Source organism: Drosophila takahashii, chromosome X (genome assembly GCF_030179915.1).
Source record: "Drosophila takahashii strain IR98-3 E-12201 chromosome X, DtakHiC1v2, whole genome shotgun sequence".
Lineage (NCBI taxonomy): Eukaryota > Metazoa > Arthropoda > Insecta > Diptera > Drosophilidae > Drosophila > Drosophila takahashii.
In genome coordinates, this window is record NC_091683.1 from 25,321,403 (window position 1) to 25,347,825 (window position 26,423).

At 41.6% G+C, this 26,423-nt stretch overlaps 3 protein-coding genes across 3 annotated transcripts; 1 reads left to right on the plus strand and 2 right to left on the minus strand.

Annotated features, from left to right (window-relative positions):
* Nucleotides 1-1,476: 1,476 nt before the first annotated feature.
* Nucleotides 1,477-12,904, minus strand: CCKLR-17D3 (Cholecystokinin-like receptor at 17D3). Its single transcript, XM_017159940.3, has 5 exons — nt 11,676-12,904; nt 3,511-3,711; nt 3,148-3,432; nt 2,227-2,395; nt 1,477-2,165 (listed from the first exon to the last, which is right to left on the minus strand). Exons 1-5 carry the CDS (start codon nt 12,253-12,255, stop codon nt 1,664-1,666), a joined length of 1,737 nt encoding a protein of 578 aa, XP_017015429.2. The 5' UTR covers nt 12,256-12,904; the 3' UTR covers nt 1,477-1,663.
* Nucleotides 12,905-13,823: 919 nt separating this feature from the next.
* Nucleotides 13,824-22,318, plus strand: LOC108069727 (coactosin-like protein). Its single transcript, XM_017159938.3, has 3 exons — nt 13,824-14,205; nt 21,655-21,978; nt 22,043-22,318. The coding sequence occupies exons 1-3, from the start codon at nt 14,155-14,157 to the stop codon at nt 22,157-22,159; spliced, it is 492 nt and encodes a 163-aa protein (XP_017015427.1). The 5' UTR covers nt 13,824-14,154; the 3' UTR covers nt 22,160-22,318.
* Nucleotides 22,319-22,444: 126 nt separating this feature from the next.
* LOC108069726 (uncharacterized) lies at nt 22,445-25,479 on the minus strand. The gene is made up of 4 exons (XM_044393122.2): nt 25,272-25,479; nt 24,680-25,203; nt 23,892-24,621; nt 22,445-23,453 (listed from the first exon to the last, which is right to left on the minus strand). Exons 1-4 carry the CDS (start codon nt 25,346-25,348, stop codon nt 23,372-23,374), a joined length of 1,413 nt encoding a protein of 470 aa, XP_044249057.1. The 5' UTR covers nt 25,349-25,479; the 3' UTR covers nt 22,445-23,371.
* Nucleotides 25,480-26,423: the final 944 nt, after the last annotated feature.

Genomic DNA, 26,423 nt, shown 5'->3' on the forward strand with positions numbered 1-26,423 from the left:
ACGAGTTCGTCTTGTCAGGGGGCGTCAGCGAATGAGATTGGTTGATGTCAAAGCGGCGAAAGAATATAAAATAAATTAAATAAAAGCCAAACTATGTCATCTGGTCAGCAGTTTTACCCCGTACTACACACTTTCACTTTATAACTTCTGTATACTGGGTATCCCAGATTCGACTATTCCCCAGCTGCGGGCTGATTATAAGGATGTGTCTCGCATGCTTTCTGGGCATGGCAGGACCTGCCTTTGCCGGAGGACTAGCCATAAATTAAATTACCCAAAAACCCAAAGCAGATTTGCTACGACTACGGCTGACAACAGCTCGTTTAGGGCCATACATCTTGCCGAATACGGATCTTCCGGGGCTATCCCATATATCCGGCTGGGTTCCACAAGGAAGTGGAGATGCTGATGGGGATGGGATGGGACAACGTCTTGGGGACGTTTTCTGCATACGACGGCAGTTTCGCCGCCTGTCTGTCAGTGCACATTTGCCTGGCCTCTGCCAAAGTTAAAGTTATGTGCATGAATAAAACAAATTGCAGCTTTTCGCTCCGCTTCATTACTCACCGCCTCTGTTCTCTGTTCTCGGCCCATTTCTTAACTTAACTTGGCCTTTTGCCATGAGAAATGGGGCGGAATATATTTTCGCACGCTTCTGCATAATATTATATTAATTAGAATGTCAATTCCGTATCTCAATAACTATTTAGAATAATATAAAAAGAGGGCATTAAACGAAAACAAAATAGTTAATGAAAATAAATACAGAAATATGTATGCACCTTTAAATAAAAAAATATTTATATGGATACGCTCAGCACTTTTTTAATGATTTAATCTGGTTTTTACTAAAGTATAAAAAAGGTATTGTTTAATGGAATGCAAAAAATGAATATTTAATTAATCATACAAACATAAATATTTGTTTTTGTTCGTAAAAACATTATTACTGTATAACCAGAAAACAAACACGTTGAATTATTATAAAGTAGGGGGAAAGATGGACGATGATGGCACTAAGTAGCCCATGGGAAACTCTTTTTCTGGCACCTTTTTCGGCCTCGCTCTTAGTATTTCCACTTTAAAATAATCATCATGGCCCTATTTTTCTTTTTCGGCCAGGGTGCGGTTGCCTTGGCCCGTAATTGTCGGCTCAGTTGCCTGTGAGCACTCGACATCTCGAGAACTTGAGAACCGAGACCACCACCTCATGTAGGACAGCTGGAGAACCGAGCTCCAGCTCCATAATGACAAGCGGATGGACATAAGCGGCTTGTCCTCAACTTAACTGTCGCCTTTGGGCGCCGCCCCGAGCTTGCAATTAAAAAATACTCACTGGCTCCCAATAAACCGGGGAAAAAGCTCTTTGAGTGGGCGCACTTACCTACCCCGTACTCACCTGCCAAAGATACCAACTTTAAACACCCGAAACTCGTTAAGATTTACTCTTTATTTATTTTATTTTTTATTTAGCAGCAACCTTAGGAAGTTCAATTGAAACACCGATAGACTAGCGTCTGAGTTTAGTTTACGAGTACGATCATAATCACAAGTAGGTAAAAAAAATACAATACTCCCCTTACCACAAAAAAAAAACAAACACTTTATATGGTACATATTTACAGCGATCCTTGGGGCGAAACCTCCTCGAAGAGCCAACAGCTTACAGCTGAGGACTGTCGGTGGCGCAGGGGGCGGTATTGGTCACCACCGAATTAGCGAGGTGCTCGTGCCGCGACCGACTTCGCCAGGTGCCCATGCCCATGGCTAGGCCGGGATTGAGACTGATGTTGGTGTTGATGTTGGCATTCGAATAGGCAGCCGGTCCCGCCTGGCTGGCGGAGAGTCCTCCAGCCACTCCGCCCATGCCACCACCTCCACCTCGTCGCCAGGGCAGCCCCTTGAAGGTGTCCACAAAGGCGCGCCGGAAGCTGGCGTTCATGAAGCAGTAGGTAATGGGATTGCAGCAGCTGGAGGAGTAGGCCAGCAGCTGGAGGAAACTGATGGCCGTGTAGTCCACATACTCGTACACCACCGGCCCAATCAGCATCACCATCGTGTTGATCACGTACAGCGGCGTCCAGCAGATGAAGAACTCCAGCACCAGGACGAACAGCATCTTGACCACCCGCTTCTTGCTCTCCAGTGTCTTGGCCTCGTTGGATCTAAGTGGGTTTAAATGTGGAGTGGTAGTGACTTGATCCGGGGATCCTATCTGAAAAGTACCTGCGTAGAGCCGCATCGTGAACGCGAATACTGGGCGAGGAGGTCTTGGCCAGCGTCACCGTCGTCGTCGTCGTGGTGGTGATCACAGTAGGAGTTGTCGCCCTCGTTGTCAAAGTTGTCGTTGCCGTTGCTGTTGCCTCTGCATTGCCATTGTTGTTGTTACTACTTTCTGTACAGATTAAAGAAAATATAGAAAAAGGTTTTATTTAGATTAGATTACTACATAAACGTACACTGGTACAATAAAAAAATGGGTTTGCAAAGATTAAAATCATAAATTTTAAATATTTTTCGCTGTTTTTCCGGTTTTTATACGGAATCCTTTTAATTTAATAATAATAGTTAATTTAAAGATTTTGATCTTTGATTTTAAAATAAATTCTTTTTTGACTGACTTAAAATGGACTAACACCCTACCTTATATTTTGCACTTTGAATCAAAGATTTTAAAGTTACATCACGCTATTTAAATACTTTATTAATTAATTAAAATTAATTTAGATATTTAACAAAAATCTTTGCTTTCAATATTTTCCACTTCACGAATAATACAATTTTAATGTGATGTGTTATGGATATCATGTCATGTGTAAATATTAATTAATTTAAATTTTTAATAAACATTTCAATGATTTATTTCCAATGTACGAATAATACAATTTAAATGTGAAATACATTTCTCTATTTTATAGAGTAGTTTTAATACTTCCTCGTGTAATTATTATGCTGATATTAAACTTTTTATATTTTTTACCAACTTTAATTTCTGTGCATATTAAATTATATTATTATAGGTACCTACAAACGTAGCTTAAGGCCACAGCAGCTATAGCTACTGTTAAACACCAAGGTTATAGGCAATTTATAATTTCCTGTTCAACCTGACAATAAATAAATAAAGAAAATATTATAGGTACCTACCATTATAGACCGCGGTGGCGGTGAGGACCAGGATGCAGTTGCTGCTGCTGCTTGTGCCCGGCGTGGGTCCGCCTCCGGCGGCAGTTCCTCCTCCGGATGCGGGCAATGATTGCTGCAGGATGCGCCCGGTGTCCTTGGCCATGCCCACGTAGAGGGTCCTTGTGATGAGGATGTAGGCCACGCAGAGCACCAGAAGGGGAAGGACGAGCAGCAGGAAGTCTAGCAGGATGTTGTAGAAGAGTTCGTAGCCCTGGTCGGGCCAAAACTCGCGGCACTTGCAGTAGCCTGAGGGTCGAAAAAAAAAGGAAAAAGGGGAGGGCGTAACAACTGGCTGATAATCTCCTGGGTGTTTTAGCTACTCACCAGGACGACTGGTGGGTATCAATTGACTAAAGACCGCGATGGGAGTCATGCACAGGATGCCGCCCAGCCAGATGAAGCCGATGATCTTGTAGGCGTGGCTGATGGTCTGCCAGGATCGAGAGCGTAGAGGATGGCAGATGGCGTAGTAGCGTTCACAGGATATGGCCACCAGGGTCCAGGACGAAACGGCCACGGAGGCGGCTAAAAAACGGGAAATGGAAGGAGCAGAAGGAAACTTTAAGGAAGGACTCAGCTGCACCCTGCTACGTGTCGAGCTCCGTGTCAAATCGCTTTCATTAGAAAGTCCTTTTGCCCGCACTCGTTGCATTTTAATTACACCATTTGCATATTAAAACCAGACGACGGGCTCCCTCACTTCACACTTTACTTCTGTGTGTGTGTATGTCCTTAATCAGAATGCGGCAGGCAAACAGTACACGATGCAATTTGCGGAAACTGCAATTAAACAATTCCCCCGCCGCTCCCTTTTTCTTCTCTTCTCCGCTTCTCCTTTTTGTCCGCCTGTCATTTAAACCTATTAGGAGATTCCCCATTATAAAGCAATTTACCCCCTCACACATTCCATTCCCTGGGGTGCGATTCCAAACGGCAATGGTATCAATGGTATGGTGTGTAAACAACATGCATATGCATGTCTGCAATAGGGTGGACCTCAATAGGAAAATACTCGAAATAGGTAAATGTACTCTAGGGTGGTCAAAAAATTAGAATCTTATTCTTAAGTATTAGTACAATCGAATTGGGTTTGCAACTATGCCGCCCAAGTAATAAAATAAAATACCTTTTTTATCGAGGGCAACAGTGCGTATGAGTGATAAACTTTTAAGCCGATTTTGAAATTAACCTTTATAGTAAAAATTGAAAAACAAGACATACTTGTAAATTTTTTGAATAGGTTAACTCTTATTTACAACCCCTGCAGTTTTCAGACCCCAAAATTATTGTTTTTTTAAATGTATTTTAGTAGGCCTTTAAAATTCCCATTAAAATGTGGACAGAAAAATGTCTGATAACACTGTGCAGCATTTTTAGTGCTTTTTAAATTTACCTCGATGGATGCTATATTTTTGGTTTCGTTACGAATTCCCAAGTTAAACTGCGTTTTCCAAAAAGTTCCCCGACGCAAGGATTCTTAGCAAAAGGACCTCAAAGTTCGAAAAATGCTGAAATTGGCCAACTTTGCGGAGCTCTTAGAGGCAAATGGATGCATGGTTTGATTCCATGTTAAAGTTTTTTAAAAGATACACCCCTTATCTTTTAAACCCCATACTTAAAAAATTTTTAAGATTTTTTTTAAGGCAGAAACAAATTCTAGAAAACGTAGTCAAAAAACATAAAAGTATACAGCAGCGGTCAAAATGGTAGTAGTGTTGCCGCCCTGTGTATTTAAAAGTTTGTTGTTGTAATTGATCTTTGACTGGTAATATTGTATTGATTATAATTTTACTATTAGACTAATTGGATAAGAAAAAATTACAACATCAAACTTTTAAAAACACAAGGCGGCAACACTGCTACTATTTTGACCGCAGCTGTATGTTTTTCAGTTTTTTGACTATGTTTTTTGGAATTTATTTCTGCCTTAAAAAAAATCCTAAAATTATTTTATGTATGGGGTTTGAAAGCTAAAGGGTGTATCTTTTAAAAAACTTTAACTTCGAACCAAGCCATGCATCCATTTGCCTCTGAGAGCTCCGCAAAGTTGGTCAATTTCAGCATTTTTCGAACTTTGAGGTCCTTTTGCTAAGAATCCTTGCGTCGGGGAACTCTTTGGAAAACGCAGTTTAACTTGGGAATTCGTAACGAATCCAAAAATATAGCATTCATCGAGGTTAATTTTTGATGCTGCATAGTGTAATTAATATATAATTATTTTTTTATAATAATTAATTTATTTCTTCAAATATTGGTAAGGGCATTTTTACAAATTTTAATTATTTACATAAAAGAAAATGTAATTCATTGGAACTTTAAAAAATAAAATCAGTTTTCTGCATAGATAACTAAACCTTCGAATCGAACAAGGTCCACTCTAAGGGACCTCGCCCTCGGGCTGCATTGTCGCATTTGTCTCGCGCTCAGTCGCGTTTGTTGAGCTTAAACCGCCTGAAATTGAAGTTTACTTTTGATTGACGTGAGATGAGGTCAGGTATGTAACGCTCTAAGCCACCGAAATACTAGCAGATGGGCGCCTAAACTTAAAACAAACACAACGCGTTGCCATTTTTGGATTCCGACCTTCGATCGCTCAACTTTAAGGCTTTTCGGCTAAGCAGTTTGATTGAACGCGAACATCTTGACAACTAAATCATTTCGAGATGCCAATACATGTTCTGGCATACTTTCGTTTTACATACCCCTGATTTCCCCGTCCCCGCCACTCAGTCGGTGGTGGGTAATTCAATTGGCAAATGCAAAACTGACGGCAAATAAGGCGGCGGCGAAACCAAATTGAATTCGATGCCACCCCCGTTTTCCACGTCCAAGATGTTTTTCTTTTGGCAACTGATTGAATTTGATTTGTGCGGCGCCGAGAGAGAGTGGGCAGCGCACGCCTTTAGGGCCAGAAAAAGGACATGGAAAAGGACGAGGAGACCAGCAGACGTGTTGAGCATATTACGCATACGACACGCAGTCCTCGAGCCCCGCATAAATATGCGACTCTGACAGGCCGGAATTTATAAGCGTCAGTTGGGTGATAAAATTTGATTGCCGCAAATAAAAAGGGCCACACTCAGCAAAAAGTACGGGCTTTCCTGCTTTCCTCCTCTTCATTTGTCCAAAGAATGCCATCCGCCTAAGTACTCATTCAAGTGTTTTTTCCTACTCCAGATAGCCGTTTTTATTGTCGAATGGTAATAGATGTATCTCTAAAATTCCTAAAAGTGAATCATGACATTTTGTGCAATCTGAAGATTTGCTTTGAGACTTAAGCTGGCACTTCAACCATAATTGTGACTTAAACAGAGAAAAGAACTTTCTAGTAATAATACAACAATTTGTAGAATAATGTATTGGGAATTTAGAAAACCCCATTTTACAATTTTAATACATTTTTTTCATCCCTTTTCAACTTTGGATGTTTATATTTAGAAATAAAAAAATATTTTAAAATAATATTATATATTTAGATAAATAATATTATATTCTTATTTTTCATACGAGCAACCAGCTCAATTATACCCGTTACTCGTGGAGTATATACGATTTTAAAAATTTCAATATTTTGGAAAAGTAAAAATGCAGTTTTATGGTGTTTATCAATACCTATCGAAATGTAGAAGACATTTTTTAAATCGGACCATTAGTTAAAAAGTTACGGCGGATCAAAGTTTTTATCTCCATCTCCTTCGCACTCCCTTTAGCTGAGTAACGGGTATCTGATAGTCGGGGCTCCCGACTATAGCGTTCTCTCTTGTTTTGTTTAACCTTTTGCTAACTCTAAAAAAATAAGTTTGTAATTAAATCACATTTTAATGCCTTAATCCCTTTTCTTAAACCTTTCTTAATTTTGATAGGGGGCTGTCCATATATTACGTAATCACAGTTTCGACGTTTTTTTACCCCCCCCCCCCATGTAAAGAATTCTTCATACAAAAAAAAAAAAATTTGCACTAGAGTAATCATTTGGTGGCCCCCCCCCCCCCCTAGATGATTACGTAATATATGGACAGCCCCTAGTTTATATTTAAAAATAGAACATATTTAAAAGAAAAATGTATACAAATGTAGACTGATTTTTCATAATATCTCAAAACTTTGATTTTCGAGAAACCCACTAAGTTTCTTTTATAAGTTTTATAAGTTTCTTTTCTTAACTTACAATTAGTTTCCTAGGGTAATTTCTAATTTGATAGATGCATTTCTTTCAGTGCTCTTACAAAAAGACCGCAAAAATGTGCTTTGACCAGTCGTCGTGTTGGAGTAAATACATCTGTACTTCTGTACCAAAACCGGCGAAGGAGAAGACGTTTGCGTGCCTGTCGCTCGAAAGGAACTTGGTCCTGTGATTACAGCTGCAGGCGTTCCAGGTTCCAGGTTCCGAGTTCCTGTCGCCTGTCGCTCGACCCAGCAGATTGAGTGCTCCTCAGATGATGTAACATATTGCTTGGGTTTGGGCTTGAGTTTGGGAATGGCTAACACAACAAAGCGGTAAAGAGGTGCTAAAATACCAAGTCTTTAAATTAGTTTGGCATCATTTCGAGTGACTGACAACTAGATGCGGTTGCTGATGAAAGAGTGACAGGGCGGAAAAATCATTCTGAGATGGGGTGTCTCGGTGTCAGCAGAGATTTTGGGGCTGTGACATGACCACACTCGAAGGCGAAAGCGATATCATGATATCATGGTGTTCGAATGCCCACTTTCCCAACAAGTATACATTTCCCTTGCAAATTGTGCACATTGTCAGCGAATTCGTCGAGTATTCGTCTAGTATTCTCGTGGTATTCAATCCGAATAACCAAGGAAACCGAACAATTTTTCGGGGGGCGAAACTCATTTAAATTCAATGATTCTGGCTCTCACAAATGCATTCGTTTTAATGCGGGGATTTCCACAATCGTGGTCGGCGGGGGGAGGTGGGGAGGGGTATAGGGGGTTTTTGGGATTTTCCCGCAAGCCTTGGCAATGGTAAAGTTTGACGAAAAACGAAATCAGAGTTTGCCCAAAATTCTATTTAAGTTGAAAGAGAAACAAAGTTGCTAAAACGCCCGGCGCTTGCTTTTTATCGAATTAAGTACTCCAAAGTGGCTAGGTGGTTGGGCGCCAACTTGGCTAAGCTAAGCTATCTACCTCGGAAAACCTCCACCCCCCCAAAAAACCCACTTTCACATGTCTGGAGCAGATTCAGCCGAGAGTCTCCCTCTCTCACTCTGGGTGATATTAATATTGTTTTCAAGTGTTTCTTTCCAAATTCCAGATTCAGATTTCCTACTCTGCGGGCCACTCCACGTGCACATGGCATGCGGGGTTCTTATCCTTATCCTTAGTGCATTAATTAAAAAACTTCATGCTTAGCAAATCCCAAAAGGCAGCGAAAGTTTCACCAACAAAGCGACAAAGTTCAGGCAGCCGTAAGTTTTGGGCATAGCCAAAGGCCGAAAGGGAGTTTTTGTGGGAGTTGATGGTGAAATGTTCGCAGCTTTATTTATGAACAACACTTATTCTTATGCCTGCTGCCAAACAATTAGCCAAGAAGCCGAGAGTGTTGGCTAAAAACGCGTCAGGCAAATGGTGCAGGCTGGCCTACTACCCACTATTTCCGCACGAAACTAGAACCTTTTGTAAAGGACACTTTTTGCATTCGCCTACAATGTGTACATAACGCCCAAAAACTGCTGTCGAACACATGTTCCGTCAGCTTATACGGCCTAAAACGGATCCCCAGGACCAGGACCCATGGCCACAAATGGTAACGAAAAACCAAAAAAAAATTGGGAAAAAAGGGGAGAGGAAAAACAACGAGCTGCGCCCGAAATTGGTTTTTGTGTTCAACATTAAATTTGACTCTGTTTCGGAGAGGAAAAAACGCGGACTGCCAGTGTCCTTTTTTGGAGGTGCCCCAAACCTGGAAACTGAAAACTCCATAAATACACACCACGCCCTATAGAGGCGTTTTGATCTCAAGAGCCACCAAAGGTCGAACTTCAACTGGTTAAAGTACTTTCAAATTTGATTGCCTTCGACAACTGTTGCGAACAGGGTTGCCAACTTACTTGCACAACAGGATAATAAAATTGGTACTCAGTTTGTGAAATGAAACAGGAAAGTGGAACTTTTCTTTTTAGACGTTAAAAGTTCGTTATATTTTTTAAAGTAAGTACTTTCAAATTTGATTGCCTTCGACAACTGTTGCGAACAGGGTTGCCAACTTACTTGCACAACAGGATAATAAAATTGGTACTCAGTTTGTGAAATGAAACAGGAAAGTGGAACTTTTCTTTTTAGACGTTAAAAGTTCGTTATATTTTTTAAAGCAAGTACTTTCAAATTTGTATTGCTTTCGACAACTGCTGCGAAAAGGGTTGCCAACTAGCTTGCAGAACAGGATAATAAATTGGTACTTAGTTTGTGAAATCAAACAAGAAAGTTAAAGGTTTTCTTTTTAGACGTTAAAAGTTCGTTATATTTTTTAAAGTAAGTACTTTCAAATTTGATTGCCTTTGACAACTGTTGCGAACAGGGTTGCCAACTAACTTGCAGAACGTGGAACTTTTCTCTTACATTTTTAGCCGTACGTTCAAAAAGTTCGTCCTATACTCTTTCTTATACAAAAAACATAATTATGGCTTAAACTTGGGAGTTAGTTAAATTCCTTTTGAAATAGATTATGAAAGTTCTACATGTTCGGGAATTGAAGATAAGGTTTCATTTTGTAGGCTTGCATTACTATAAAATAGGTGAAAGGCAAAGGTTAAAACCAAAAAATAGTGGAAAAGACCTTTTTCGAAGGTGACATTGTGCTACCTTGACTCGTAAGCAGCACAGTTTAAGGAAAAGGTCCTTCCTCCTCCCACGCATCGTTTGCGGCCCAATGAGTCTCGTTTCTTGAATACCCAGGGGGGTATTCCGCCAGGGTTGCCACCTGTGCCAGGGCCATTAGGAGACTGTGTACTGTTTCTGTTTCTGTTTCTGTTTCTGTTCCACCTGTAATTGTTATTGCAGAACCCCCCATACCAGCCCATCCCATTCGCGACCCTTGTCACATGCTGCATGTTGCACGCTCCCCAGGTGCGTGCCGCTTGTACATGTCAGTGGGTATCAGTGCTCCTCCTCCCCCTCCTCCTCTACCACCAATTGAAATGGTTATTTAATTCGTAGCAAAAGTATGCAATGCTTTTTGCACACGCCCCCCGCTTTAAATTGCGCAGCCAAGTATGCTACGCATTTGCGTTTACGTTTTTTCCGCCCTGTTTCAAATAGTTCTCCCCCTCTTTGCCATTCGAGATCCAGATCCGTAATCCCATTTGTATCCCCGACCAGGATTACTCCCACATTACGCAATGAGCCACAATTTCTGGTTTCGTTATCCGAAATCCCCGAAATATACATATATATTTATGTACTTGCTAGTAAATATGAGGAGGCTACGCTCTGCTAATGCGCCATTCGCATAAACACAAAGAATGAGGAGAGCTGTCCGAAAAAAGCCCATTTAATTGTCCGTCGCCTCTAAATTACGCCCACAAAATGTCTTTTTAATCACGTCCAACTGTCGTCTTGGTAACGCATTTTCTGGATTTGAAGTTATGTAAGTAGTCTTCGTCTCCTTTGGATGCAAAGTATCCACAAGGCAAACAATGGGAACACACAGGGACACTCTGTGTCAATAACATGTCCTAATATTATGATTTCCATTTCCAGAGCTTTATTTTCGTGGAAAAGGCGACACGCAAGCAAGGATAAAATAAGCTGGCTAGCGGAAAAAGGGGTAAGGTAGCCCCGAAATGGGGACACCTTTTAGCCAACTTGTTATTTTCCCCCCAGGACAGAGCCCAATAAAACGATCCACATGCGACGATAATCGTAAAAAATTATTTTAATGCTCCCCAGGAACCTCCCACCACTCACATGAGGCATAAATAGAGCCCTCAACTTATGTATTTGTAATTCCAGCTAATTGCAGACCGGAGAGCTCTACACGATAATAATTGGGGCAAACAAGCTACACAGAAAGAGGAATCTAAGCAGATTGTTATTGAATTGAGAACGTTTGTTCTTTAAAACTGAGAACATTTGTTCTTGAAAACTGAGAAAATTTGTTCTTGAAAACTGAGAACATTTGTTCTTTAAAACTGAGATCATTTGTTCCTTAAAACTAAGAACATTTGTTAATTAAAACTGAGAATATTTGTTCTTGAAAACTGAGAACATTTGTTCTTTAAAACCGAGAATATTTGTTCTTGAAAACCGAGTAAGATTAAATGTTCTTTATATCAAAACTAAATGGTAAGGAGAGATAAGTTAATTTGAGATTTAATTAATAACTTTATGATACGTATACACTACCAACTGGTCTAATTTTTAAGCATGGAATCCAATCATCCAATTCAAGACGATTGCACATTAGGAACTCAACTCAGATGAGAACGTCAAATTTCTCTCTGTGTAACATTAGGGAGTCCACCAAGGCGTTTACTCACCTTGCGAGAACTGGAAGAGCTTGCAGAGGAACTCGCCGAAGATGAAGTTCCTTAGTAGGGTGCCCACCAGGGTGACCGGCATGCAGAGGACGCCCAGCAGCATGTCCGAGATGGCCAGGTTGAGCAGGAAAACGTTGGTGATGGTGCGCATCCGTCGGTTCTGGACCAGCGTTGAGATGACCAGCAGGTTGCCCAGCACGGCGAAGAGCAGGATCACACTGTAGCTGGGAATCAGCCAGACGGGCATGCCACTAGTGCCTCCTGTGCCCACGGCAATGGGACTTGGACTCGGCGAGGATGAAGGGGAAGTGGAACCGGAACCGGAACCGGAAGTAGTGCCCAGGGTGATGGCCATTTCGGTGACCAAATCGATATAGTCGCCATTCTCCGCAAAGCTGGCTATGCTGCTGTTGGCCGCCAAGGAGGCAGTGGCTCCAGTGGCTCCTCCAGTTTCGTTGTACGGACCCACCGTCAGGGAAACTATGTGTCCAGCCGCACGGGGCGCATTGGCATAGTAGTCGATCAGTGCCCGATATGCAGCCGCCTGGTCGGCATCCCCGCCGTCCTCGTAGTTGAACATCCCGGAGGGGGGCAATCACTTGCCACCACCACGGGACGTGGACATCTTCCGTGTCGGGGTCACCAAAAAAAAATATGTTTCCAATTCACAAAATAAAATCCACTCAATTGCAGTTGAAACGGCGACGCTTGCGCGCAGGCTGGCGGGGATTTTGGCTATGGAACTCCGGCAGGAATCTCGGGAGGACACGAGGAGGAGGCGGTTGCTCGCCTGCTACCGTTGCGAGTAACGCGTCGTGGGCAACTGACGACTGGCGGACGAGGACGCCTCCGCAGCGCTGATGCGAAGATGCCCCAACATGTTGCGTGGGCGATGGCGATGGCGCAAACTCACCACGGCAACTTGTGGCCAGCAGCATGAAGCTGGGATAGCTGGGCTAGCTGGGTAACATGTTGCCTCCTGATGGCGGGACAAATTAACGGAGCAGAGCCACTGCATCCCATTCAACGTTTGGCCCACGCTCCCAGCAAATCATCGAATCAGTCGCATTCCAACGGCAGTTAAGTCCAAGAAAACAGTCGTCACTCCTCCCCGATAACTTGGTGTTTATTATTTGTACAAATGTTCTGTGCTAATTTCACGGCTTGCATTCCCAGCCGACGCGTTGGGCACTGAACAGTGATGGGTAGACTACATATATATAGCTTGAAGTTTAGGGGTTATTTTGTAGAAGAAGAGAAAAAGATTTCTATATGGCAGAAACTTATATTAACCCCAAATATATTCCATTAAATAAAATGTAACCCGTTGTACTAAACATACTTATATATAGCTTCAAGTTTGTAAATCTTCTGTTCATTTTGATGACTTGGTGACCCCGATTCCTTGTTAGCCCTTAAAGAAAGGTGCTTTAAATATATATTTCCAACCCCAAATATATTCCACTAAATGAAATGTAACCCGTTGTATAAAATGTCTTTGGCAGGATGATAGTACTCAAGGCTTTCTTGGTTTGGTGACCCAGACCTATATATTATCCCCTAGACTTACCCTATTGATAAGAAACTTAAAAAATCATTTGCAGAATCTTGTGAAAATGTGTTTTTTTTTTTATGTTTGTTTCATATTATTGGTAACTTTAATAAGGTGGTGACCCCGAGCATTGCTGAAATTGCTCTCAGACTTCTATAAATCTGCCTCCAAAAAATTGTTTTTAATTATGAGTCTGTTCTTAATCTAATAATAAAGTTTATAAATCATACTACTTTACAAGCTGATTTGCGAAAGGTATATTATTGGTGACCCTGAGCCAAGATTTTTTAATTGACACACCCAATTTTCTTTCTGTGTACGGATAAAATACTAGCCAAGATTTGGCTTTTTTGGTCTTACCGAGTGGACTGCACTGAAAATGAAACTGAAAATGAAGCCAAATGCGGCGACGTCGTCGTCGCATATCATGCTCACTCTTTCGCTCTCCCAGCTGCTGTCCCTGTCGCACCGGCTGGATTTTTATCAGCTGCTGTTGGGGCCTCTGCCGCGTCCGCTGCCGAGTGCATCTCGCTCGCACCCACGGCGACTGCGCCGCCGACTTCGGGCGGTCGTCGCTTCGTTGGAGTTGCAGACGCCGGCACCGCCGCATTCGTGAGATACAACTCGTGGTGGTCGGACGACGAAGTTCAGCGGCTGCTCCAAAATATCTGCAACTGTGCTGGTTCTGTTCTATTCTGTTCCTCCCTTCTGAGTGCCTACACTTTTTTTTGTTTGTTGGCGTTGTGCTTTCGCCGTCACTTTGTCACTTTGTTACTTTGTCACCTTGCGAGCGATCTTCTCTCCGCCGGACTACTCCGTTCCCTCCGAGACTCATCCGCGATCCCCAGAAAGATCCGAGATCCAAGATCCCAGAGCACCAGCATCCCAGCTGCACATCGACACCAAATCCAAATCCAGAACACCAGCATGTCGGACGGCATCGAGGTCGAGCAATTGGTGGAGAGCAAGCCGAGAAGGGTGAGTAGTGGGGTGAGTAGACGGTCGGTAGTCGGTAGTCCTGCCCCAGGGTCCACGAACTGTGTGTGTATACAGGCAGGGGACGACCGAAAATTAAGAATTATAAAAGATTGGATGGAGAGCCGGAGAGCAGGCCAGAGAATATCTCCGAATGCACCGAAAAAAATTGCATATTATTCAAAAATGCATTTTTAACCAGTTTAAAAATTTCATTAAGCCAAAAGGTCATTAAACTCGGTCTTATGCCAACAAACAAAAAAATACTCAATAAGTTGATAAGTTATCAAGAATTAATATGCATAAATATGTACCTACACCGGTATTGAACTTGGGCTCTAGCTACAAAAAGAACAAACTTTTTTTAATATTCTTAAAAAACTTTATTTTTAAAAATTTAACTAGTTACAAAAAGTCTTAAAAGAGTTAAGTTATTTCTCTCCATAAATAAAAAAAAAGTATTGAACTTGGGCCCCCGCTATAAAAATAAAATTTTTTTTTTTTAATTTTCTTTAAAAAGTCAAAACTATTTCTTTTAAAAATTTCACTAGTTACAAAATGTCTTAAAAGAGGCTGTAAAAATCGAGTTATTTCTCTTCATAAATACGTCTACTGGTGTTGAACTTGGGTTCTCGCTATGAAAGAAACAATTTTTTTTTAATTTTCTTAAAAAAGTCAAAACTATATTTTTTAAAAATTTAATTAGTTAGAAAATGTCTTAAAAGAGGCTGTAAAAATCAGGTTGTTTCTCTCCGTGTACCGACACAGACCCCGACTGGAGTTGCCGAAGCCCAGGCCCATGCGGCGTGTGTGTATCTCTCTGGGCATGCGTGAGTGTCTGTAAATAACTCTGACATTGGCTCGCCGGCTCGAGACTCCACAAGAACCGGCCCAGAAGGCCAGGGCCAGGGGCGGGGTTGGGATGGGGCTATCGAAGGGATGCAGATGCAGCAGGGGGAACCTAAAAAAGATTGCGGGGGCGGATGCAGATTGCGGGGGCGACTTCGACGGGTTCGATGCGACGCACTCGATGCATATCAAGTTCAAGTGCGTTTTTAGTGCGGCCACCAAAACGGCTAAACGGCTGCACTTGTTCTCGAGACACCATCGATAGCGATACCATCCCCCTCTAACCAAAACTGATGCTCTGTGGTTTCAGAGTCTCCCTGGCGAACACGTATACCTTTCCAGATTACGGTGTTCAAAAACAGTTGCAGTGCTTTATCTTTGGGTCTGTTTTTTTGCCAGCTGATCGCCCGGATTCATGTGACTTTTATTTTTTTTGGGTGCATAGCACTTCAGTTTGGGGCCGGGAGATTCGTAAACCTTATCTCTATGGTTCCAACAAAGAGTTATAAAAATAATAATAAAGCGATTTTGAGTTATCCCAGTGGACAGCAAGTTGCACACCCTGCAATGTTCGACAAGCGCTTCCTGACGCGCCAATTTTGGTCATCCACTCCCCGAGTCGTCGTCGTCACCTTCAGGCGGCATGAATCACGCACTTGCAACCCCAATCCCCCTTTTTCCCCTTCCGAAATCGCCGTCGTCTGAGGGGCGTGAGCAGCGACAAAAAATAAAAAGAATAAAAACAGTTTGCTCCTTTGTTTCCTGCTGCACTGTGTGTGAATCAGAAGCAGAAACCAAAAATGAAAATGAAACATCGACGAATGCGAAGAAAATATAAAACAAAATAAAATAAAATAAATAAAAATAAAAAAGAGGGAAAAAAGAAAAAAGAACACCCGCAGCAGCAGCAGGCATTGACATATCGGCGGTCCCAGAGACTCGGAGCAAGTACGTCATTGCGACTGCGCCGCGACAACTGGCAATTTGTCACTACATCGTTTTTTCCTGTCCAAGGCGAAGCGGTTAATAACCGATTGGAAGGTATTTATTGGTTATATTCGAATGATTTCATTGATCGACCGATTCAAGGCAAAGCGGTTAATAACCGATTCGAATGAGTTTATTGGTTATTTTCGATTGATTTCGTTGAAATACCGATTTGAAGGAGTTTATTGGTTATTTTCGAATGATTTCATTGAAATACCGATTTGAAGGAGTTTATTGGTTATTTTTGAGTCATTTTATTGATTGACCGATCCAAGGCAAAGCGGGTAATAACCGATTCGAAGGAGTTTATTGGTTACTTTCGATTGATTTCGTTGAAATACCGATCTGAAGGAGTTTATTGGTTATTTTTGAATGATTTTATTGAAATACCGATTCGTTATGGTTTTGAGTCATTTTATTGATTGACCGATTCAAGGCAAAGCGGTTATTAACCGATTCAAAGGAGTTTATTGTTTATTTTTTAATGCTTTTATTGATTGACCCATTCAACGTTTTTGTTTGTATAAGTCGAAGCCGTTTATAACCGAGTCGTAAGAATTTATCGGTTATTTTTGAATGATTTCATTAATTGAACAACTCAATCTGTTTTTTCTGTCTAAGGAATATATTGGTTATTTTTTGAATGATTTGACTTCATAGATTGACCGATTCATATACCGCCAAGAATATCCCGCATAATGCACTCACTCACTTACTATAAAGTAGCTTCCTCTGCCTCGCCCCTACTTCATTTCCCCCTTTTTTTTGTTATTTGGAATTTTTCTGCCTCTTATCTGAAATTCATTAGTCAACATAAAACAATTCCAATCCACATGTACATAACGAACATGAATAAAAAACACAAGCCGAAGTGCACTCAAAGCTAATCGAATACACTCACTTTGTGCATACTTAATTTTTTTGTGTTATGAGCAAGTTATTTCGATGATACCAGAAATGGATTTACATTCGTATGAAAGAGAAAAAGATAGGGGGAAATATCTTTGAAGCTAGAATCACTAACATTTAATTATTAAATTCATTTTTATTTAAAAAAAATATCAATTAATTTGTAATATTTAACTGTAGGAACTATAGTATTTTTATGATACTTTTAGCTAGGGTATCAACACTGCAGTTCCGAGCACCTGGCTTTGGACTCGGATTCAGTTTCGTTTTCGTTAGCAATTTTTATTTGCTGTATTATGCTTGGCTACGTTTAGCTGCAGTTTTAGCCATGTGGATGCTTCGCAGTACTCGTACTCAAACTCTCATTGCCAGGCATTATTACAGGCGGCTGATATTGATAGATATAGAAATATGCACACAAATAATACAAAGTATATACATATTAGCAATGCAATGTGTGCTGAATGAATGCACAAATGGGCATATATGGTTCATTACGTATACGTATTGTATATATATATTTATATATATATATCGGACATGGTCGCATTGCCATTTCAGTGGAGCGTCGAGCTGCCTGGCAGATGGCTTTCCTGCTGATCAATTGATGATTTATAATAACATATTTATTAGACTTGAAATTCATTTCCTTCCTATTTGTGAGTGGTTTTGTTTTCACGATAAGCCATAATCAATTGTAGCAGCGCTACTGTTTATCGCTCTCCATAGAGATCTTGAGAACATGACACACTCTGGATTTCCTTGGAACCAGGCTCCCCAGCCCTATATCTATATCTGTACCCGGTGAGTAAGCGACAACCTCTAGTGGAGTTTTATGGTGTGTAAAATTGAAACAGCCGAGCCCCAGAGATTACCAGTTTGCCGTTTGGGAATGGGAATGGCAATGGCTTGATTTACTTAACACTAATTGCCCCAACGCGATCCCAAGAAGTTTCTATAGACATACATAAAATAAAATAATTTAGAAGTCTGTAGTTTTGTTATCAATGTTTTAGGAACCGATTGCGTCAGTCGCCAGCTTTCCTATTCTATATGCGGGCCTATCCTATCCAATCCCATACGATCTTTGGGGTGCAGTCGCAGTGGTGTGATCTAATTTGTCGTGTTGTTATTGTGTCAGAGTTTCTCTGAAGAGATATGGCTGTGGGGACTGACTGTGTGTGCGGACTGTTATCGGGCTTATCGGCTGGAAAGTTAATATCAGCTAATTTTAGCCAACAAATTGGCTCACGTACGGGGCCACAGGAGCAGCTACATATGTTGGGAGTACATATATATAAATCTCCTATCTGGCTTTGGGGGGAATTTTTTGTTGGGTTTCGGGTTTTTTCGGTGGGTCATTTGCTGCAACGGTTTCTTCGTCGTCCGCTCTTTTTTGGCACAGTTCGCGTCCGCATTTTGTGACTAATTAATTCAGAGCCACGAAACGGGAGCTTCCGAGCTGCTCTATAGTTCTATAGTATCTCTATCCCATACCCCAAGTTCTCACCGAGCGATGGATGCGATGCGTTGGGTTGTGAAAGTCGTCGCCCGAATCATCTTTGGGTTTAATTGTTTGGCTTTTTGATATTTTCGGCAGTCGTCGCTTTTCTAATTGATTTTTCTCACCAGACGACGCCGTACTCTCCGGTCATTGAACGCATTATGTATCTGTATCTCCATCTTCTATCTTCTATATTCCATCTGTATCTGTATCTCTAGCTGTATCTGTATCTGTATCCGCATCTCTGTCCCAGCTTCAATGTCTATTTTTACTCGTCTCTCGTTCCTGTCTTCAAACCCGCGTTCTGTCTTGTGGCCAGCAGCACTTCTCTTTGTTTGTTGTCATCCCGTTCCGACGACCCGAACTCACTTATCAAATCTCTGATTCTGACCTGCTTTCTGTCGGCTACTGATTGAAAATTGTCACGCGTAAATTACTTTCAATACAGCGATCCGCTTAAGACAATAAGGGAACAAAAGAGAGCGCTTCATTGGGGGCTTACATTTTCAGACCCATGAGTGCACATAATAAATAAAGGCATTGATCCGAATTCCAGTCCATTTCGTCGCTTTCTAAGCTACTGGCCTTTTCACCTATTTGTTTACTGAAATGAGTAAATATGTTTTCTTAAGATTACCTATTTATTTTCAAAATATGTCCTTAAACTCTAATCATATTTTTTTAAAAACCGAAGTTTATGTTTTGACTTTTTCCTTAAGTTTCAAATCGCACAAAATAAGTTTATGTTAATACGATTACCCGACTATAAGATACCCATTAATCTGTAAACCAATTATAATCATATTTTTCTTTAAAAACCTAAATTGATGTTGTCCTTTTTTACTTCAGCTTCAAATCACACAGAATATGTATTTGTTAATACGCTTGTCCCCCGACTATCAGATACCCATTACTCTGTAAACCAATTATAGTCATATTCCTTTTAAAGCCGTAATTTTGCTTTTGATTTTTTTACTAAAATATTTATTTGTTAATAAAATATACCCAACGTGTATACAAATCAAATAAAAACACCTCTTAACGAGGTAAAAAACTAGTGACGACCGCACCTTCAACATACAAAAGTTCTGATATCAACATTTGTGACGAAAAATTATTACACTCGTCATTAAATAGACTTTCTAATATTTTCTCATTCGGCCCGCCCTAGCAAACTATTCCAGCATTTTTCCCTTCACAGGCATTTTCTATTGCAGCGTGCCGAATGAGAAAATATTAGAAAGTCTATTTAATGACGAGTGTAATAATTTTTCGTCACAAATGTTGATATCAGAACTTTTGTATGTTGAAGGTGCGGTCGTCACTAGTTTTTTACCTCGTTAAGAGGTGTTTTTATTTGATATCAGAAGTTTTTGTTTGTTTACATTTGCTCTCATAGGAGCTAATATATACATTTAAATTTAAATTGGTCAATCATAATTTTTAAAATATTGTATTTTAACAAATTAAGTTAAAAAGGCGTTGAAGTATTTCAAAATACCTTTTAAACGAGGTATAGCACATGTCTGTACCTTTAGTAGTGTAGAACTTACAAACTAACGAAATTTAGCTATTTTTAGCTTTTTCCCGCTAAAGTAGCGGCTTTTTCCAAAAGTCGTAGAACAAAAGATTCCTATATGGAACTCTTAAGTGCAAATTTACTGATTCCATGACCCTAAAATACAGTTCGGATACCCTCCCACAAAATTCAATACTCAGGGAGCGTTAATTGTTCGAGCTGGCAAAAGTGGCTATTTTCGTATAAAAATAACTTTTAAACGTGACTTTTTACAGTAATGTGTTATATACCAAAATTTAAGGAATCTCAAGGGCTATACAGTTTAAGGTTTTAAAGAAAATCGTTAGAGCCGTTTTTGAGAAAAATAAAAAAAAGCTAAAAAAAAAGTTTTAAAAAATTGTCTTTTGTTCATATTTTTTTAATTATTACATTTACACAAATTGCATATAGAAGGCGTTTATAGCATTTAAAAATACCTTTCAAACGAGATGCAGCACAAGTCTGTAGCTTTAGTAGTATAGAAGTTACGGCTTTCCGATTTTTAGCTATTTATAGCTGTTTTCCCGCTAAACTAGCGAGTTCTTCCAAAAGTGGTAGAACAAAAGTTTTTTATATCGATGTGATGAACGTCATATAAAATTTTCAAAACTTAAAAAACATGTTTTGGACAAACTGACAAACTGACAAACTGACAAACTGACAAACTGACAAACAGAATTAAATTTTCATTTTGGGAAGACGAAGAAAATCTTATTTTGGCTATAACTTTTGAACGGAGCGTCGGATTTTGACAAACGACCCCTCATTCGACGGGTATTTTCAAAAGGAATACAAGTAAAATATTGCGAGGGGGCAATTATCCCCACCGGCCCCAACAGCTCCAAATTTCGAAATTTTCACTTTTTCACTTTCACCGCTCTCTCTCCCAAGCCAATTGATTTTCTTAGAGTCTTGGTATGCAATCCTGTTAGTTTTTGCAATACCTTTCGATAGGTGTATCATTCATTATGATCGGACCATCACAGTAGATTTTCATTTCTTCGTGTATATATAGTAGTTGCCTTCGCACACTCTCCTGGTGCGCTTCGTCACTACATGGACTGCCGTCCATAGTGATAGTTGCCTTCGCACACTCTCCTGGTGCGCTTCGTCACTACATGGACTGCCGTCCATAGTGATGTTAAAATGTTTTTTGAAATTATCATCAAAATATGATATAGCCATTAAAACGGTTCCTATTTTTATATTGCCATTGTTTTATATCCAAGACATCTACCTATATAGCCCCTTTCATGATTTCCAAACATTAGGTTTTTAAAATACAGCAGATATATGGTATATGCTATATGCTGACTGTGTTTATGAAGCACTAAAAGCCCAACATATTGCTTTCCGTGAATCTGGCCGAACGTAATGCAAGTGGGCGATTCAATGGCGTGCCGTCTTTTTAAGCGTTTTGCGGTGGCCTGACACGGAAACGATTCGAACTGAATTAAATACGAAATTGAAAGCGAAAGCCCCGATCGAATCTGACTCATAGATGGCGCCGTCAAGAGCACTTGGCCGCCGGTTGAGTGGAGTACATAAAAGTTATTCATTATCGCAGACGATGGCTTTGGGATTCGCTGGGGCGGAGCGGCACTCACTTCCGTTGTTTATAATCCCGATTTTGTTCCTTCCGCAGATGCCATTGGCCACCTCCCTGGAGAAGGACTCGATCCGCGAGGCCTACGAGGATGTGCGCTCCGATCTCACCGACACCGAGTGGGCGGTATTCAAGTTCGACGGCGCCCAGATCATCGTCCACGGAAGGGGCCAGTGCTTCGAGGAGTTCCGACAGCAGTTCGGCGACTCGGAACGCGCCTTTGGCTACATACGCATCCAGATGGGCGACGAGATGTCCAAGCGCAAGAAGTTCATCTTCCTGACGTGGATTGGCCAGGAGGTGGGCGTCATCCAGCGGGCGAAGATGTCCACGGACAAGGCGCTCATCAAGGATGTGCTGAACGTAAGTGGCTGAGGATTAGATCTAAAAGCAATCCTATATATAATCTATACCTATATCCTCACAGAACTTCGCCGTGGAACTGCAGGCGGGCGTGGAGGCCGAACTGGACATTGAGCTCTTCCGGGAGGCGTTGAACCGTGCCGGCGGTGCTAACTACGGAACGGGAATCCGGGATAACTAGGCGGCCTCCAAGTTACTTTATATATATATACATTTTTTTTTTTTGCATCTCTCAACTGCTTACCAAACTGCTCCTTTCTCTTTAATTATTATGAATTAATTTTATGAAATTTAAAAACTGTACATTTTATGTAATATTATACAAGCAATTGTAACATTACTGGTTATCTATTCTTTTCCTTTACTTTTATTGGAAAAAATACGGCATTCCATGGGTATTTTACAAGTGTACTGTTCGAATTTCTATTTAGATTCAAGGACTAGGCCAAAAAAAAAACACACTTGGTTTAAACTTGTCTAGTTTACTGAACAAACACCGGGTGGACCGATTCGTAGGGGACAAGCGCTCCTAAGGTGTAAATGGTGTACATAATTTTGAGCTTAATACTAAGGAGATGATGAATAGAGTAGGATGCGTGGAGAACACCATGTCTAGAGTAGCTGGAAAATTGCCTAATTGCGTCACAGTCCGCAGAGTCGCTACCTAGCGATCCCGGAAGAGTACCGAGTGGAGAGCATCGATGTCCACCTCCACGCCGGACGAGTTGGTGGTCACGGTGCGAGAGCTGCGATAGAGAAATATAATTAATATAAGCCAGTGATATCCTCACAGAACTTCGCCGTGGAACTGCAGGCGGGCGTGGAGGCCGAACTGGACATTGAGCTCTTCCGGGAGGCGTTGAACCGTGCCGGCGGTGCTAACTACGGAACGGGAATCCGGGATAACTAGGCGGCCTCCAAGTTACTTTATATATATATACATTTTTTTTTTTTGCATCTCTCAACTGCTTACCAAACTGCTCCTTTCTCTTTAATTATTATGAATTAATTTTATGAAATTTAAAAACTGTACATTTTATGTAATATTATACAAGCAATTGTAACATTACTGGTTATCTATTCTTTTCCTTTACTTTTATTGGAAAAAATACGGCATTCCATGGGTATTTTACAAGTGTACTGTTCGAATTTCTATTTAGATTCAAGGACTAGGCCAAAAAAAAAACACACTTGGTTTAAACTTGTCTAGTTTACTGAACAAACACCGGGTGGACCGATTCGTAGGGGACAAGCGCTCCTAAGGTGTAAATGGTGTACATAATTTTGAGCTTAATACTAAGGAGATGATGAATAGAGTAGGATGCGTGGAGAACACCATGTCTAGAGTAGCTGGAAAATTGCCTAATTGCGTCACAGTCCGCAGAGTCGCTACCTAGCGATCCCGGAAGAGTACCGAGTGGAGAGCATCGATGTCCACCTCCACGCCGGACGAGTTGGTGGTCACGGTGCGAGAGCTGCGATAGAGAAATATAATTAATATAAGCCAGTGATTGCTTTTCACTATATGGGCAATTCTCTGTCGGGTGCGGCATGTAGCGTGTGACAGTCACTTCGATGCCAATAAAAAATTAACCACCCAATATTTTAAATTCAAACCAAATACATTTTAAAGAAGAAAGAACAAGAAACACTATGAAATTAACAGCACTAAAATATTCCTTCACGTTTCGTTACATTAGAAAGTTAAGCAGGAAGTCAAAAAAGTCACTTCTATTGGTGTCGCGTGCGAAAGTCTTGGTTTTTTTTATACATCTTAAAAACGAAATAAACATCCTTTAATTTGAGCCTAGTGCCAAAATAAAAGAAGTCGTGGAAGACGGTTTTTTTTCATCTGCAAAGCGTAAGAACGTCGCGTGCGACAGCAGAGAATTGCCCATATATTTCTTACTCACCTGGCGGAGTGGGCCGAGCGGTGTGAGGAGTGCGGATTGACCAGCACACAGTGCATGGGCTGGTCATCGAACTCGCGATGATGATAGGCATCCACGGCCATCTCGGCGTGTTCCAGTGACTTGTAAATCACCTCCGCCGTGCCGGGACGCACCACATGGGCATCGTACATTGGTCCAATGTCGCTGAATAGCTCGCGTATATCCGCAGTGGTCACGTTAGTATGCAGATTGCTGACCAACAGGCGATAACCGCCCTTGGTGTTCGATGTCCCCAGCGGCAGTGTGGGCGGCGAGCGTCGCATGCTCATCGGGTGGGCCATCGATGGAGCCATGCCACCACCAGCAGAGGAGCCTCCCCCGCCACCACCTCTATTTTCGTTGGCATAAATACCATGGGATACGCGACGATCGGGCTCACCGCCAAATAGACGAGCTCGCAGCGATTCCGGCAGATTGGTGGTGTTAACCATGTTGCGTTGACGCCGCTCGAAGAGCTTCTCGCTGGTATCCGTGTGTCCCACCACCAGAGGAGTGGGCAGCGAGGGTCGCTCGATGCGATTGCGGGCCACCTCGTAAATGGCAAACGGATCGTTGGCTATGTTGTTCTTGAGCGGAGCCGTGGACATCTCCACGTCGTCGTCGCGATTCAGGTCGAAGCCACCAAAAGTGTAGCGCGGCGGCGGCTGCTGGCCGGTGAAGTTGCCAAAGTGCAGGGTGCGGGTGATCTCCTCTGGAAGGAAAAATGAGGGGGTGTTATAGGGGAAAACTTCCTTAGTGCCTTTACTTACCATCCTCTAGGTCCTGCATATTGTCATGATCTATGTAGCCACGCGGAGCGAAGGGTTTGCCCGGCTGATTGGATCTGGAGGCGTAGGGACGACGCAGGCCCGGCGACTTATGACCACCTCCGCCCAGACCGACGACCTCGTCGTCCGAATCCCACTCCGTTTGGATAATGCCGCCCGGGCGGTTCGACATGGTGATGGTGCGCTGGCCAAAGTGACCCATATGCACCCCAGATCCGCGGGCATGACGAGATGGCAGTGGCTCTCCGTCGGCATCGAGGGTCGGTCCCAAGGGGCGGGACTTCTTGCGCTCCAGGAGCAGCTGGCGGGCATCGATGCCCGAGTCGCGCATGCTCTGGTTGAGCAGATCCCGGGCATCGGCTATCTTGGCACGTGTCTTCTGGATGATCTTGTTGCGGGCGTCGAAGGAGCGCTGGGCGGGCGGATCCGATTGAGAGCCACCCGAACCGGTGGCCTTGAAGGCCGGCTTGTTGAGCACACGACGCGGCTTGGTGTAGTTGGCATTGCTGCAGGGGGAAATCAGGAAAGATAAACGCATGGAGTGCAACGCCATTTTTTCCGCCTTCGTACTTACAACTTCTTGTCCGCGGGTCGACCGCCATGTCCACGCTTCCGCTCTATAATCTCGTCCAGGCTCAGTTCGATGTCCATGGCTCCCGGCTTTCGCTATTAGCGAAAAGATGTTAACGATGTGCTAGAGAAAGCAGTTCTCCAAAAAAATTGCAATTTCAATAGTATTTTCTACTCGGTTTGTTAGAAAAAAAAAAAAGCCAAGGCGTTTCAGTGGTGACACTGGGGGGAAATTGTCGGTGCTATCGATGAGAACTATCGATCAGCACTATCGAAAGTAGTCATCGCTTAGGTAAGCAAATAATTAGGGGGATTCCCTAAACTGTTGAATTGCTGAATTGTTGAATTTTGGTCAGCTGTTAATCAGCTGTTCCATACAAAGTCAACTTTCAGAAATTTCAGCAATTCAACAGCCTCGAGGCTGCTAAAAATTTTGTTGAATTGCTGAAAAGCCAGAGTTGTCACCTTTTTTTAAAAGTCTTGGCAACTCTGTAACATTTTTGTATCATTAGTACGCATTATTTATTTTAAAACCAACTTAGAAAGCATATTTGTGGTTCTTTTTACCTTGCTAACACTTTTAGACAGTAACTAGCAATAATAAATCAAATTTTACATGCTTTAAGTTCCGTGAAACTTTTCAACAAATAACAGCTGTTTGAAAATTCAACAGAACCCATTTTGGGTCGTTCCCTTAATTGCTGAAATTTTTTGTTGAATTTTCAACAATTCAGCAATTCAACAGTTTAGGGAATCCCCCTATTAGTTTCTTTATGTTGGAAAATGTGTATTCTTAAATATATGCAAAGAAATTCAAAAATAGTTTGTACGTTTTATTTTCAATTTAGTAGTTTTACTTCGTGTCATAAATCTGTTTTTAAGCAACTCTTCTATCTGAAAATATTGCCCCTATAATTGTTTTCTTTATTTTGTAACGTTTATTCTTATAGCCTCTTCCCATAGAGTCCATCCGTTAGAAACGGTTGGGATTTTTGACGAATGTGAAACTCGTGTTCCCACAGAACTCCATCCACCATCTACCATCCAATAACAGCTGACTGAAGAGCAGTTGCTCAGCTCAACATTAACGAAGGGGGATTTCAACTCGGGAAAACTGTTGTAAAATTGCGCTCTCCTAATTTTACTGTAGAATAAT